The following is a 14410-nucleotide window of genomic DNA, read 5'->3' on the forward strand; positions in this document are numbered from 1 at the left end:
CAGTTTAGGACCTGGTCATCCAGTTATGAAGTCCCCGTAGTTAACAATGACGATGAGACCCAGCTAGGTCACACACTTTGATTCTATTGCTTTTCCTATAGGAATACTTCAGACCAAATTATGCTGAAACCCTCGTAAAAGCTCATGAAAAATAAAGGGCTGTGATTTTGTAAAAAGAAAACTATCACTCTTGAAAGAAATGTTATTTTGGTGTGTCTTAGAAGTTTAATTTTTCTCTTACTAAGTAAGAGGTGTGTTATGTTCTTCAAGTTTTAGGTAGGAGTGCCAGAACTTAAATATGTGATAGAGGTGAACGTCTTAAACCCCAGAGAATCTGCACAGTGGTTTGCCAATGTTCCAGTCTAGTCTATCTCTGACTAAGAAGGTCAGCTATACCCACTGTTTGGTGCTTTAGCTGTCACAATAATGCTGCCCCAATTTTAATTAGAACTTCGGAAAAATAAGCATGTGAACTTTCTCCCATAGGCTAGTATGATTTAACTGATTAATAAATTTTATTTTTAAAGTTCTTTTCAACAGCTTTTAAAAATCATGTATTTAAAAAAAAAAAAAAAAATCATGTATTTTACCACGCAGTCATATATAAAGATGAAAGTTTAACATTTGTGAAATGATTTGAGTTGAAATTAATGAATTATGTATGGTACTAGTAATTCTCAGTTCAAGTTAATGAAGGTGGAAGGGATAGCACCCAAAATAGGAACTTCCGAATGGTGCCAAAAACTCATTTTAGCCCTTGGTTGTAATGTCCTTGGAGCTTATAAACAGGTGACAAACTGGAATTTGAGCTTTTCAAATTCTTTGCCCTTGTTCAAAATAGGAAGAGAACTACAGGGGGCTTAAATGTTCACAAGCTGGATAATTAGTCCCCTAATGAATCAGAGTTAAATATAGTTATTATGCTGGTCATTTAAGTTTATGTGCCCTTAGATACAATTTGCAATTTTAAGTATTAGTGATATGAAAACAATTTCTATTTAACTGGAAAAAGCCTATGAAAAATGTATATCTAAATACCGATTTATAACAATTGTTCTTAAATCAGTTGTAATAATAAACATGAAATATAACTTCAGATGGGCATGAGAAAATTCCATGGCTTTGCCTCCAAGACCTTTGTGACCTGGAGATCATCTTCAGTCTGCTCATTTTATGGCCCAGGAAGCTGAGGTCTTCCCCCTACCCCAGGGTTCTTTCATTACACTGGGCCTTCTTAGACAACATTTAACTGAGAAACAGTTTTTGTAAATACTCAAACAGCCATCATCTTAACTGTTTGGCCTTTTTACAAACAGGTGAAATCTACCATTTAACATTTTATTTTACCACTTGAAAGTACAAATAGTGACTTCATTTTAATAATTGTTTTTTCTTCTTATACTTTTTTTTTTTTTTTTTTTTTTTTTTTTTTTTTTTTTTTTTTTTTTTTTTTTGCGGTACGTGGGCCTCTCTCACTGCTGTGGCCTCTCCCGCTGCGGAGCACAGGCTCCGGACGCGCAGGCCCAGCGGCCACGGCTCACGGGCCCAGCCGCTCCGCGGCACGTGGGATCCTCCCAGACCGGGGCACGAACCCGCGTCCCCTGCATCGGCAGGCGGACTCCCAACCACTGCGCCACCAGGGAAGCCCTCTTCTTATACTTTTAATGCTGTTATGATAGTCCTATTCTACGGAGACCAGTAAAAGTACAGATCACTCTCTCTAAATTGCTGAGGAACCTATAAGGAACGTGAAATCCCCCCTTTTTGAAATCCTGGGGACTACCAAGAATACAGAGTGGAAAAGGGGGAAAATTAATTCTCAATAGCAAAAAATGATTAGTGAATTACCCATGGGTAATAGACCTATGACAGGGCATTAGAGAGTTAGGGTGCTCAGAATATATAGCTCACATTTTGAGGTTGAAGCAAAGGCACATACCTGAATCTGTAGTTTGTCACAATAATTCACTCAGCAAATATTTTTTAGCACCTCTAAGACAAGCGCTAGGAATACAGCAGTGAACTATGTAATTATGCCTTCATTCTCGTAGAGTTAGCCAATAAATAAAATAGAGACGGTAACAAGTACTGCAGGGCAATGTAAAACAGGAGAGGGGCAGGGTGTGCTGCAGTCATGGGAGATTTTCAGTTATAAGCGGGGTGGTCAGGGAAGCCTAAGAAGTAAGGTAACATTTGAGGTGGAGGGAACAAAAAGTAGGCCTGAGGGGAAAGATAGGCAGGGAGATCGGGCAGGTTAGGGAGAGGAGGGGAGATACAGATTGCCAGCAGCCTTGCCAGTGTTTTTTTAAGGACTTTGGCTTTTGCCTCCAGTGAGAAGGAAGAAACTGAAGGGCTGTTAGCAGTGAAGTGACATGAACTGACAAGAACTGACAAGAATGCTAAATTCAATGGACTCAAGATGGTATTCCATCGGTTCATTATTTTCTGGTATACACAATCAATCGCAATTTAATAAAGGAAGCATTGAAACACCCTGAGATACGTTTTCCCATCTTCTTACGAAAATATGAGAAGTCACGAGTACCTCCAAATTATTAAGTGTTAAAAGTACACTTTCATATAGACTAACAGGAAAGCACAATCAGAAGGGAGGATGTTTCAAATGCTGGTTAAAAGTACAAGGTTAAAAATCAGACAGACCTGGGTTGCAGTCCCAGCTAGACCACATAGTGGCTGTGTGATCTTGCACAATCTATTTATCTCTCTATACCTGAGAGCACTCATGTCTAAAATGATACCTGCCTCATGAGGTTGTTGGGAAAATTCAGCGAGATAATGTAAACTGAGTACAGGGCTGGAAGCACAGTAAGAGCTCAGTATATATCAGTCTTCATTAGCTATGTCGAGCAATTTAATGAACTTAAGAAAATCCAGAGTTGGATTGTTAAATCTTATTTAGGAAATTATAACTATATATACTTTGTAAATTGTCAATGAATTGTTCATGGTGAGATGTCAGTCTGGGAAAAAGTGAAATGAAGTCTGGATAGGAGAGTGCAGTCTTCACTGCTAGGCCTGGCACTGTCACGGTAGCCAGCTGTGTGACCTTTGGCAAATTGCACCATCTCTGGATGTTCATTTTCTCATCTATAAATGAAGCAGAGCAGACTAGAAGATTTGTAGAGCCTCTCCAGGGAGAACCTTCTATGAGTTTCCTCTTTGCTGACTCCAGACTGTCAACGGAGGAGCACTGTTGAACTTTGAAATATTGGCTATTCATATTCAGGTTTTTACTTGTTACATTCAAAACTTTGCATTAGAGTCTCTAAGCATTTTATAATTAAGTAGTAGACATGAAATTTGAACTAGTGTATTACAGTTTTTGAATTGTAAATGGTGCAAAATACTCCCATTTACTTTAGACTTGGATACCACAACAGGCTAAAAGGTTTAAAGTAAATGGTTTCTCCAAAAGCAAACCGGAGTCCCAATGCCATGGCTCGCCGTGCTTCCCGTTACTGCCGCAGTGTCCACACCGGCCCTGCCACCACCACCTGCCCATCTGAAAAATGCTGCCGATGCGGAGTCTGCCTGCCCAGCATCTGCCCACACACGGTTTAGTTACCGGAGCCAACCTGCTATGACAGCTGTCCCCCACCATGCCGCATTCCTCGGCCCCGTGTGCCCGCCTGCTTCGTGCTCAACTCATCCCCGCCTACCCTGGGCCTGGAGACCCTCAGCCTCACAACCTTCACTCAGCCCTGCTGTGAGCTCTGCATCCCAAGCTGCCGCTGACCGATGACTGCCTCGCTCAGTTCCTGGAGATAACACTGAAGCTATCTGTTCAGCATTCACTTGCCTAGGTAGTTTATCAGACATTGAGGCAGACCAGATGGCCTGGATATGCACAACCTACCTTTCGTCTTAATGGAAAGAAAATCAAGAAATTTTAATGGTTATTTGGCTAACCATTTGGTTCATCTGGGCAGGTGAATGTCATCTATTATCAAAAGTATTGATATCTATAAGACCTCAGACTGTTTGTTTGTTTGTCTGTTTTTTCTGTCTGCACAGCTTGTGGGATTTTAGTTTCCCGACCAGGGATAGAACCCAGGCCCTCAGCAGTGAGAGGGTAAAGTCATAACCACTAGACCTCCAGGGAATTCCCCAGACCGTATGTTGTTGGTCATGTTGCTTCCTAGATCCCATTCCTTATATTGAGTATTTTCATAGAGGAAAAATAACTTCTTGATGGGTTTTCCAATAAACTTTATTTCTGTGGCAATAAATAAAGTAAATGGTTACTGTTTGAATCATCTCGTCTTTGATGTTATGAATCTCTGTCTTCACATAAATTATATAGCTTCTGTAGAATAAGATGTGCCCATTAGAAAGCTGCAGGAAAACTAGCATAATGTAGTTAATAGTAAGATATCAGGGCTTTTCTGATAACTAAAATATTTACCAGGTTAAGACTAATTAACACTTACCAAAACTTATACCGAGGCAGCTTGAGCAACGAGGAGTTTATAGAAAGTGCACACTGTCACACGCTACTGGTGACTGGCCAGTATCACAGTACCTAATAAGAAAAGGTGAAGAAAATATTTAGACCATCTTGAGCCTAACAGCCAAGAATGAGATGAAAGACTAAAGGGATTATTATCTCATAAACTCTCACCTTCTACTTGCGACATAATTATCTGTCTCGAAGTTAGTCTAAGTTCCTTGAGGGCAAGGAGAGGAACTTGACTTTTCCAGCACCTGCGCCGTGTCTTCCATCAACACCAAGAGGGAATTCCCTGGCGGTCCGGTAGTTAGGACTCCACGCTCTCACTGCCAAGGGCCCGGGTTCAATCCCTGTTCAGGGAACTAAGATCCCACAAGCCTGCAAGCTGTGCAGTGTAGCCAAAAAACAAACAAACAAACAATCCCAAAACATTCACCGAGAGCCTGACACTGCACTGGGGAACAAGATGGGGGCTCCGAAATGAAAATATCCTCTAAAAATGTGCGAACTATACTGCAACCCTGACTTGAACTAAAGGATTCTTGATTGTAAGAGAGAGTTATCAAAAAATCAAGCAGAGGCTGTAGTAATAAAGTTTATTCAGCAGTCTTCTTGGCATAACACCAGCAAAATAACTAAATAAATAACAAGTAAATTTCTTTGCAAGCTCGGCTTTCCACTTGGCTATTATTATTGTGGACACCATCAGTGAACACCACCAAGTTTCGTCAGTGATCCTAAACTAAACTCTTAGAACTACTGAACAGATTTTTTATGGCCCATAGATTTAATTACATGTCCAAGTCCTCCCCTCTACATTTATAGTGTACTGTACAATTGCTTCCATCTAGTGAAGCAGGATTGTGTTAAAAACGGATTTCATACTCATGTTTAGAGGAGCCAGGCCCAAGGCTGTGTAGTCTATTTCTCTATTTTAATGCTCCATCTTTCCTTATCCATTTCCTTGTTAGATAGTAGCAACACAAAGGTAGGGACTTCATATTCTCCATAACTCCAGCGATATTGCCAAGCACCAGATGCTCAACAAATTTTTTTTACTTTATTTAGAAGGTGATATTAGACTCTTAAGAAAGTCTTCCAACTCCAGATATAAGTACCATGCAAAAGTATCATCCAGAATCCATCAGTTGACTATGATCTGGAAAAGCACATAAAGATGACACATAAGAGATTATTTACCAGCGTTAACCAATACAGTTGCCACAGGTAGCTATTTAAATTAAAATTAGTTAAAATTAAATAAAATTTAAAATTCAATCCCTCAGTCACATAACCACATTCCAAATGTTTCATAGCCATTGGTCTCATACTGGACAATGCAGAATAGAATGTTTCCATCATCACAGAAAGTTCTCTGGGACACTGCTGTTATAGACTGCTTTGAAAGTACAACTTACACCAAGGGACCAGCCCTGGTCTCTATGTGGCTCAACAGCCAGACTATATGGAAAGGAGCTTGCAGTTTGGACATAAATACAAGCTATAACCAGGATGCTATGGGACACTGGTACAGCTACATGGGGATCCAGCCATGTTGACCATTCGCTGAGCCACTGTCTATAGGGTTCCCATGGTATAGGTCTGTACACATGCTTGCCCACCCACAAACATTCACACATGCGAAAACAAAACAAAACCTCACATACACCTTCAGGAAGTCAGTTGTATGACATTTGCAAGTAAGCAGTAATTAGCTAAGATTATCTTATATCATATTCATTATTCTATATACAAAGCTGCCTATCATTTGCAGACCTCTGCCAGATGATAATTAAATGTCTTCCAGTAAAAGCTGTCAAGATGGGACTTCCCTGGTGGTCCAGTGGTAAAGAAACCTCCTTACAATGCAGGGGGCGCAGGTTCAATCCCTGGTCAGGGAACTAGGATCCCATATGCCGCAGAGCAAATAAGCCCAGGCGCCACAACTACTGAGCTTGCGCACCTCAGCTAAAGCGCCCTAGTGCTGCAGACTACAGAGCCCATGCGCTCTGGAAGCCATGCACCACAACTACAGAGCCCATGGACCCTGGATCCTGAGTGCCACAACTAGAGAAGAGCCCGTGGGCCTCAACGAAGATCCCACGTGCTGCAACTAAGACCCTATGCAGCCAAAAATAAATAAAATAAATAAATAAATGATAAATAAATCTTTTTTTAAAAAAAGCTGTCAAGAAAATAAGTCCTGGGTATGTAATATATAGCATGGTGACTATAGTTAATAATACTGTATTATATATTTGAAAGTTGCTAAGAGAGTAGATCTTAAAAGTTCTCATGACAAGAAAAAAGTTTTTTTTTAACTATGCATGGTGATGGATGTTAGCTAGACCTATTGCGGTGATAATTTTGCATACAAATATCAAATATATAAACTAATATCGAATCATTATCATTATGCTGTACATCTGAAACTAACATAATGTTATATGTCAGTTATATCTCAATTTTTTAAAAAGCTGTCAGGTGTTTAGGGGAAAAAAATCAAACCAAAAGCACCTTCTGCACTGTCTTAATTGCCTAGATACTATGTGTATACTCTGTGTCTATATAACCTTTCCTTCTTTTCACTACTTTCACTTTGGTCCACCCAAGCACACTTTATTTTTTTTAATTTATTTAATGCATTTATTTATTTTTGGCTGCACTGGGTCTTTGTTGCTGTGCATGGGCTTCCTCTAGTTGTGGCGAGCGGGGGCTACTCTTTGTTGCGGTGCGCGGGCTTCTCATTGCAGCGCCTTCTCTTGCTGCAGAACACGGGCTATAGGCGCGCAAGCTTCAGAAGTTGTGTCTCACGGGCTCAGTAGTTGTAGTGCACGGGCTTAGTTGCTCCGCAGGATGTGGGATCTTCCTGGACTAGGGCTCGAACCTGTGGCCCTTGCATTGGCAGGCAGATTCTTAACTACTGTGCCACCAGGGAAGCCCCCAAGCACACTTTAGTTGGGCTATCTTTTAAGTCTGCTGTATTTTGTCCTGATTCATTTATTTGTGATAGCAACTGCCAGTTATTGAGTGCCTGCTACGTACCAGCCACTGTGCTAGGCATTTTATACAAAATATCTCTAATCCTAATAATAATCTCATAAAGTGGGAATTATTAGTCTCAATTTATAGATATGGAAACTGAGAAACAGAGGGATTAAGGAACTTGTCAAGTTTAGTAAGTGGTAAAGCTGAGATATCAATTCAGGGCTGCCTGACTTCCATGCCCAGACCCTTTCCTATACCAGCGATAGAGTTTCAAAGTCAGAACTGACATGTTCTAATTCCAGCAATATTTCATAGTGTATAGTATAGGAGAAAGAGACAGCCAACGGTTATATTACAAGAGTAGTATATCATGAGTGTGCTACGATAGTGGTGTGTATTCAGTTTGGGAAATGGGTTAGGGGGCTTCTTGTGGGAAAAGGCACTTGAAAAGGTTGACTCTTCAAAATTGAGGAGGTTGAGAGAGAAAGAAGGACATTCCAGGCTGCAGGAACAGCCTCTGCAAATGCACAGAGGTGAGAATCATTGCTATAGCTAGAATTCATTATGGCTGGAGTATAAAGTTTGGGGGAAGCAGGCATGAGCAAGGGTAGGGGTAAAGGTAGGGAAGGGTTATAGGGAACAAAGAGGCAGATTGAAAAGAACCCAGCCAAGCTAGAAGTTGTAGCTTCATCTACTGACAAAGAGGTGGGGAGTGAGGGCACTAAAAAATTCTAATATGAGAAGTGGCATGATCGGGTCCAAATTTTAGAAAGATCGTGTAAGGCAGAAGAGTATGGAAAACTCACATGCCTACAGGTTCTAGGCAGGATATATAAATGAATGAAGAGATCCAGGTGTAAGAAAAACTGCAGTCGTGATGAGATACATAAGTGTCACTTGGTCTGAGGTCAGGGGCACCTTGGGAGTGATGAAGATTTCAGAGAACTAGAGCGAAGGACCCTATTTAAAGGGTCCCTATGACCATGTGGGAACAGGACTCAGGATTGCCAGGTTTCCCATTTTTAAGGGACATGGGAAATCTTCATTTTTCTATGACATCCCCTGAATTTTGGAGGTGGCCAACACTATGCAGGCCAAAAAAAACTATGTCTTCGTCCATCTGTTTGTAAGCCCTGGCTAGAGAGTCTTGAAGCGAGCGTGGAAGACCAGGTAGGAGGTTATTTCAAGTGAGAAGGGATGAAGTTTGCTCTGACAAGGTCAACTGGGTTTGTATAGTCTTGAGAAGGGTAAAGGATCTGTGAAGAAAGATCACTTAAGATTCTGAGGGTTTTTTTAAATGACAGGGATGTTTATTTGGACTCTGACATGACCATGCAGTCTTGGTAAATATAACTATTGGGTTAATTTTCTAAACAGTGCTGACATTAAAATGGAGATGGAATATTTTGTGGGAGGGGGCACAGTCTTTACTAAGGGGGAGAAGTTGTGCAATGCCTAGCTTTGGGGGATTTGGGGACAAGTATACATAAAGCATTCAACCTCTAACCCATTCCTTTCATCCCACTCACCCCAAAAATGGTCACAAACAGATTAAGAGACACATGAATTAAGTCATAGAACCAAAGAAAACCTTAGCAACATATCAGGCCTGGAAACTTGTTCCAATTCCCTCTACTTATTTATACCACTGAAATAGGGTTAAACTGAATATCCAGGAGAGTTCTGAAGAGTACAGGATCACAACAGGAAATTTGTAATCCAAGGGGAGGTGATGTGTGGGAGGAAAGCAGGCAGCCTTGATAGGTAGAGCTTAACTGTCAAAGAGGTGGCCCAGTTACAGGACCACGTGGACAGACAGAGACAGAGACAGAAAATGTATGTATGAGAGTCTTTACAACTTTTTGTTTCTTAGCAAAAAGTAATAATGCTGTATTTCCTACGGGTTATCTCCCTGAGTCACTGCCTTAGCTGCATCATCGCATCATTTCTTAATTACTTATCATATATTACACATATAAATATTATATCATTATCTCATCCTTACAGTGATAATGAGATTGTATAAGGCTAGGACTTGCTTATTCTAATCTGTTTAAGATTCAGTATAGGTGTCACCTCCTCCAAGAAGATCATCCTGATTGCCAGCACCAACCCCCCTCACCTTTTACTGTATTAGGTATGCCTCCCTGGAGCTTCCACAATCTCCAGTGCTATTCTTGCCCCATGGTTTTATGATGATCTGTTTCTGTGTCTGTCTCCTACTGACTGACCTTCTCAAGGGGACACTGCTGTATGTCTAGTTCATTTTATGTTCTTAGATTAGCCTGAGAGGTAAGCATTCAGGACACGTGACATGTGGAATAAATGAGCCTTTGTAGGCAGGCATAGCTCAGCAAATGGCTATATCTCTCACAAGCCAGGTACCTTAGGCAAAGTTGCTTCCTCCCTTCAACTTCAGTCTCTTAACCTATAAAATGATAATGTCCTTACAGATGGCCAGTAGACACATGAAAAGATGCCCAACATCACTAATCACTAGAGAAATGCAAATCAAAACCACAATGAGGTATCACCTCACACCAGTCAGAATGGCCATCATTAAAAAGTCTACAAATAACAAATGCTCGAGAGGGTGTGGAGAAAAGGGAACGCTTCTACACTGTTGCTGGGAATATAAATTGGTACAGCCACCATGGAAAACAGTATGGAAGTTCCTCAGAAAACTAAAAATAGAATTACCGTATGATCCAGCAATCCCACTCCTGGAAGTGTACCTAGACAAAACTATAATTCAAAAAGATGCATGCACCCCTATGTTCATAGCAGCACTATTCACAATAGCCAAAACATAGAAACAACCTAAATGTCCATTGATGGAGGAATGGATAAAGAAGATGTGGTACATTTATATTATACAATGGAATACTACTCAGCCATAAAAAGAATGAAATAATGCCATTTACAGCAACATGGATGGGACTAGAGATTATCCTACTAAGTGAAGTAAGTCAGAAAGAGAAAGACAAATACCATATGATATCACTTATATGTGGAATCTAAAATATGGCACAAATGAACCTATCTACAAGACAGAAACAGATTCATAGACGTAGAGAACAGACTTGTGGTTGCCAAGGGGTGGGGGAAGGGAGGGAGTGGACTGGGAGTTTGGGGTTGGTAGATGCAAACTATTATATTTAGAATGGATAAACAACAAGGTCCTAATGTATAGCACAGGGCACTACATCCAATCTTCTCGTATAAAACATAATGGAAAAGAATATTTAAAAATGTGTATATGTGTAAAACTGAGTCACTTTGCTGTACAGCAGAAATTAACACAACACTGTAAATCAACTATACTTCAATTAAAAATAAAATAAAATGATAATGTCCTATCTACTCCTGAGAGGTGAAAGTCACGTACGTGAAAATACTAAACTATAAAATGTCAATGTATGGTATACATGTAATTATTACTTACTTATGATACATAGACTTTTGGGAAAAAAAGAAGGGGGAAGTTTTTATCTACCTATCTCAATCTGAAATTGAGTGGTAATAACATAGTGTTTCTTGAGTCTTTACGATTTAAGTTTGATAGCTCTAGGAATAAGATCATGGTATTGGCTGGGTTAATAAGCTACCCCTCTTCTGATTGGGCGTTGAGACCACGCTCAGTTCATCTTTTTCCTGGAGTAAAGTCATATTTAAACAAATAGTCCAGAGAGATTCTTGACTCTTGAATGCTAATCTGTGCGCAAAGTTCACAAGCACCATTCTTGCTAAAGGAAAAAGATAACCAGGTGCCTTATTCACCTTACTTCTGCGGAAGCATTGTTATTATGGTAAAAAATTAAAATATTAAAACTGATAAGGCACTAAAAAAAAGAGTGCAGTGCTTTAAAATGTGAACACAAAGTCACTGACTGCCCATCCAGTGGTGATGAATTAGCTTGCCATCCACCTGGGATGGATATTGAGGCACTGTCGGCTAAGAGCAGCAGAATCTAACGGTGCAGAATGGAGTTTCACCTCAGAGGTGCTTACCTTATCCATGTTTTCCCCTCCAGAAACTGAAATTCTGAACCTGGCCTTTATTACATAAATAGTAGAGCAGGCCAGCAGTCCTACAACAGATGAGTTTGAAGCAAATTCACTCTCAAATTACGATGGATAATTTTGCCTAGGCAAGCTAATTAAGCACTTTGTAAACAGAATCTTAATTTACATCTGTCCAGGAGGGACTGAGGGAATTGACACAAATCCCCAAGTTGAGAGATGGCGGCCAGTTATGTTTTAGGCTCACACTTTGTGGGTATCTGAAAAGTGATATGATTTTTTCCCAACCTAGGGGAGGTTTGTTGGGGTGCAAAATGAAACTAATTTCTAGTTTTATCTTTCATCAGACCTTGAGTCAGGTTATATCGTTTACTTAAATGTGAATTCCCAGAACAGGAACTTTCAAACACAAGTACAGAAAGATTCTACAATGTAAAAACTAGTAGTTTTTCTATCACAGGTGTTCAAAGTTAGCAGTACTTTCCATCAGCATGATAATAAAGAGCTGCAGGGAGTGAATCATTCATTTACAATTCACAAGAATGGTGAATCTTTTTAAGGCTCGGCTTAAAGCACTTGAGTGGCTTACCGCTGCCCTGGAGATAGAGCGGGGAACCCTCCCGGGCCCTACAGGAGGTGGCTCCTTCTGCCTCTGCAGTCTTACCTTGGGTTTCTCTGTACTTCATGAGCCCGGCGGGACCCATCTGTTCCCAGGGCCAGCCTCGGTGTCCTTCCCTGTGCTGGGAAAACTCTTGGTCTGGCTAACCCCACTCAAGTTTCAGGTCTCAACGTAATCCTGATGCCCTGACCAAGTTCTATCCTCCAGGCTGAGCTTTATCCCCCATGGCAGTCGCACCTCCCTTGTCCTAACACTTGTTTGTAATACAGACCTACCTCAAAGGAGCGCTGCCAATGCAAAAGGTCCACTGAGTGGGGAGCGATGTTAGCCACCCCCCCACCTGTTGTTACTGTCCTGCTAGTCTCCTTCCCTTGATTGTATCTGCGGGACTGCAGAACACATCTGTCCTGTTCATTCTGTAACACAGACCTCCCACAATGAGGAGAATCGGGCTGAATTATAGGTGCTCAATAAATATTTTTTGAATGAAGGAATACGTAAAAATCTGTTGAATGGGAGGATGGGGAGTTATCGTTTAACAGGTACAGGGTTTACGTTTGAGATGATGAAAAACTTCTGGAGATGGATGGGGGTGATGGTTGTACAACATTGTGAATTGTTTTTAATGTCACTGAGCACCTAAAAACGGTCAACTGGTAAATTTTATGTTATGCATATTCAACCACAATAAAACATTTTGTTGAATGAATGCATCAGTAGTTAAGTGTTTTGAAGCAGGTCCTATCCATCTCTAATATTTCAATTCGATAAATATTCATAGATTGCCTGCTACAGGTAACATAAAGGTGCACTCTTGGACTTATTTAATAGTCTGTGAAATACACTCAAAATTCAAACCAGCCACCCTTTGTATGTAAAACATGTTTTCACTAGATAGACTGGTCATATTTATCTTTGTATTCCAAGCAGCTAGCAGCACTTAATATGTGCTCAATTAATGTCTCCTAATTCAAAAATAGGACATTGACAGTAACATAGTGTTTGTTTAGGGTTTTCCCTGTGACCAAATGCTTCCACCAACAGAATCTCATATTATCATGGAGGCTCCTTCACTCTTACCCTTTCTTCTCTTTTCGCTTTCCTTCACAGCCTTCATGTTAACAGCCATCCCTTCCTGACTTTTTGTTGCCAGAATCAACACAGCTTTCTCAGTTTCTTTATCCTTGTTTTACCAACTATTTTCAACTGTTCATCTCTAGCTCTCATTCCCACATGTCCAAACAAATTTTGCTATTTTATACCTTCAACAAAGTCCAAGTCCTGGGAAAGAGTTACACTTGACTCTGGGGTAGAAGACACATTACTGGGATAAGGACAGCTTACCAGAAGGTAGATTGGGCTCTGTACCCTAGAATCCTGAGAACCCCCTACCCATTAAAAAATCTTTTGAGCATCCTTGAGAGTTAATATTACATATTTCACTTCGAAAAGGAATCACACATTGTTTGTACATAATCTGAAGTTTGCATGATGGTCATGTTTTCTGGTTTCCTCCATAGTTTTCCACTGAATAAATGTCAGTCTTTTTATAATGTAAGGAAGTAGGTGAGAAGATACTGTGTAATGAAAGGAAACATTATAAAGAGAAGGGAACATCGAGAGTATGAGGTTAATCAGAGTAATAAATAATAATCTGGTTTTCAAGGTCTAACGTCAGTGTTACCACCAGGAGCAAAGTCTTGCATAGACCCTGGCTTTCGATAACAAACAACATGGAAAGAAATAGAGAGATGACAATAGTTAGATTAGAAGCTAGAGATCTCATTTGACTTCCACCTACCTGATTCCTTTGACACGTGGGCAAAGTTTCCATCCTAATATTCCTAATAGATGCAATATAGCAGAGTGGTTCAGGGCACAGAATTGAGCCGGGCTGCTAGAGGTCGAACCCTTTTCCATTTCTTACTAGCTTTGTGTGGGGAAGCAAATTTCTTAACCTTTCCATGCCTGTTTCCTCATCTTTTTTTTTTTTTTTTTTCTTTGGCCTCACAACTTGCAGGATCTCTCCCTGACCAGGGACTGAACCCTGGGCCACAGGAGTGAAAGCCCAGAATCCTAACCATTAAGCTACCAGGGAGCTCCCAGTTTCCTCACCTATGAAATGAGAATAGTAAGAGACACTTATAAAGTTGTCTTTCTTTCTTTCTTTGGCTGTGCCATGCGGCATATGGGGATCTTAGTTCCCTGACCAGGGATCAAACCCGCGAACCCTGCAATGGAAGCGCGGAGCCCTAACCACTGGATCTCCAGGGAATTCCCTTTTTTTTAAAAAAAATAAATTTACTTTA

General features: G+C 40.5%; 1 protein-coding gene across 1 annotated transcript; it reads left to right on the forward strand.

Annotated features, from left to right (window-relative positions):
• Window positions 1-3373: 3373 nt before the first annotated feature.
• LOC116763192 (keratin-associated protein 3-3-like) lies at window positions 3374-4241 on the forward strand. Its single transcript, XM_032650618.1, is given in 1 exon segment — window positions 3374-4241. A coding segment is annotated over 1 exon segment (336 nt). The 5' UTR covers window positions 3374-3420; the 3' UTR covers window positions 3757-4241.
• The last annotated feature ends 10169 nt before the right edge of the window (window positions 4242-14410 follow it).

This window comes from Phocoena sinus, chromosome 1 (assembly GCF_008692025.1).
Source record: "Phocoena sinus isolate mPhoSin1 chromosome 1, mPhoSin1.pri, whole genome shotgun sequence".
In the NCBI taxonomy this organism is placed as follows: Eukaryota; Metazoa; Chordata; class Mammalia; order Artiodactyla; family Phocoenidae; genus Phocoena; species Phocoena sinus.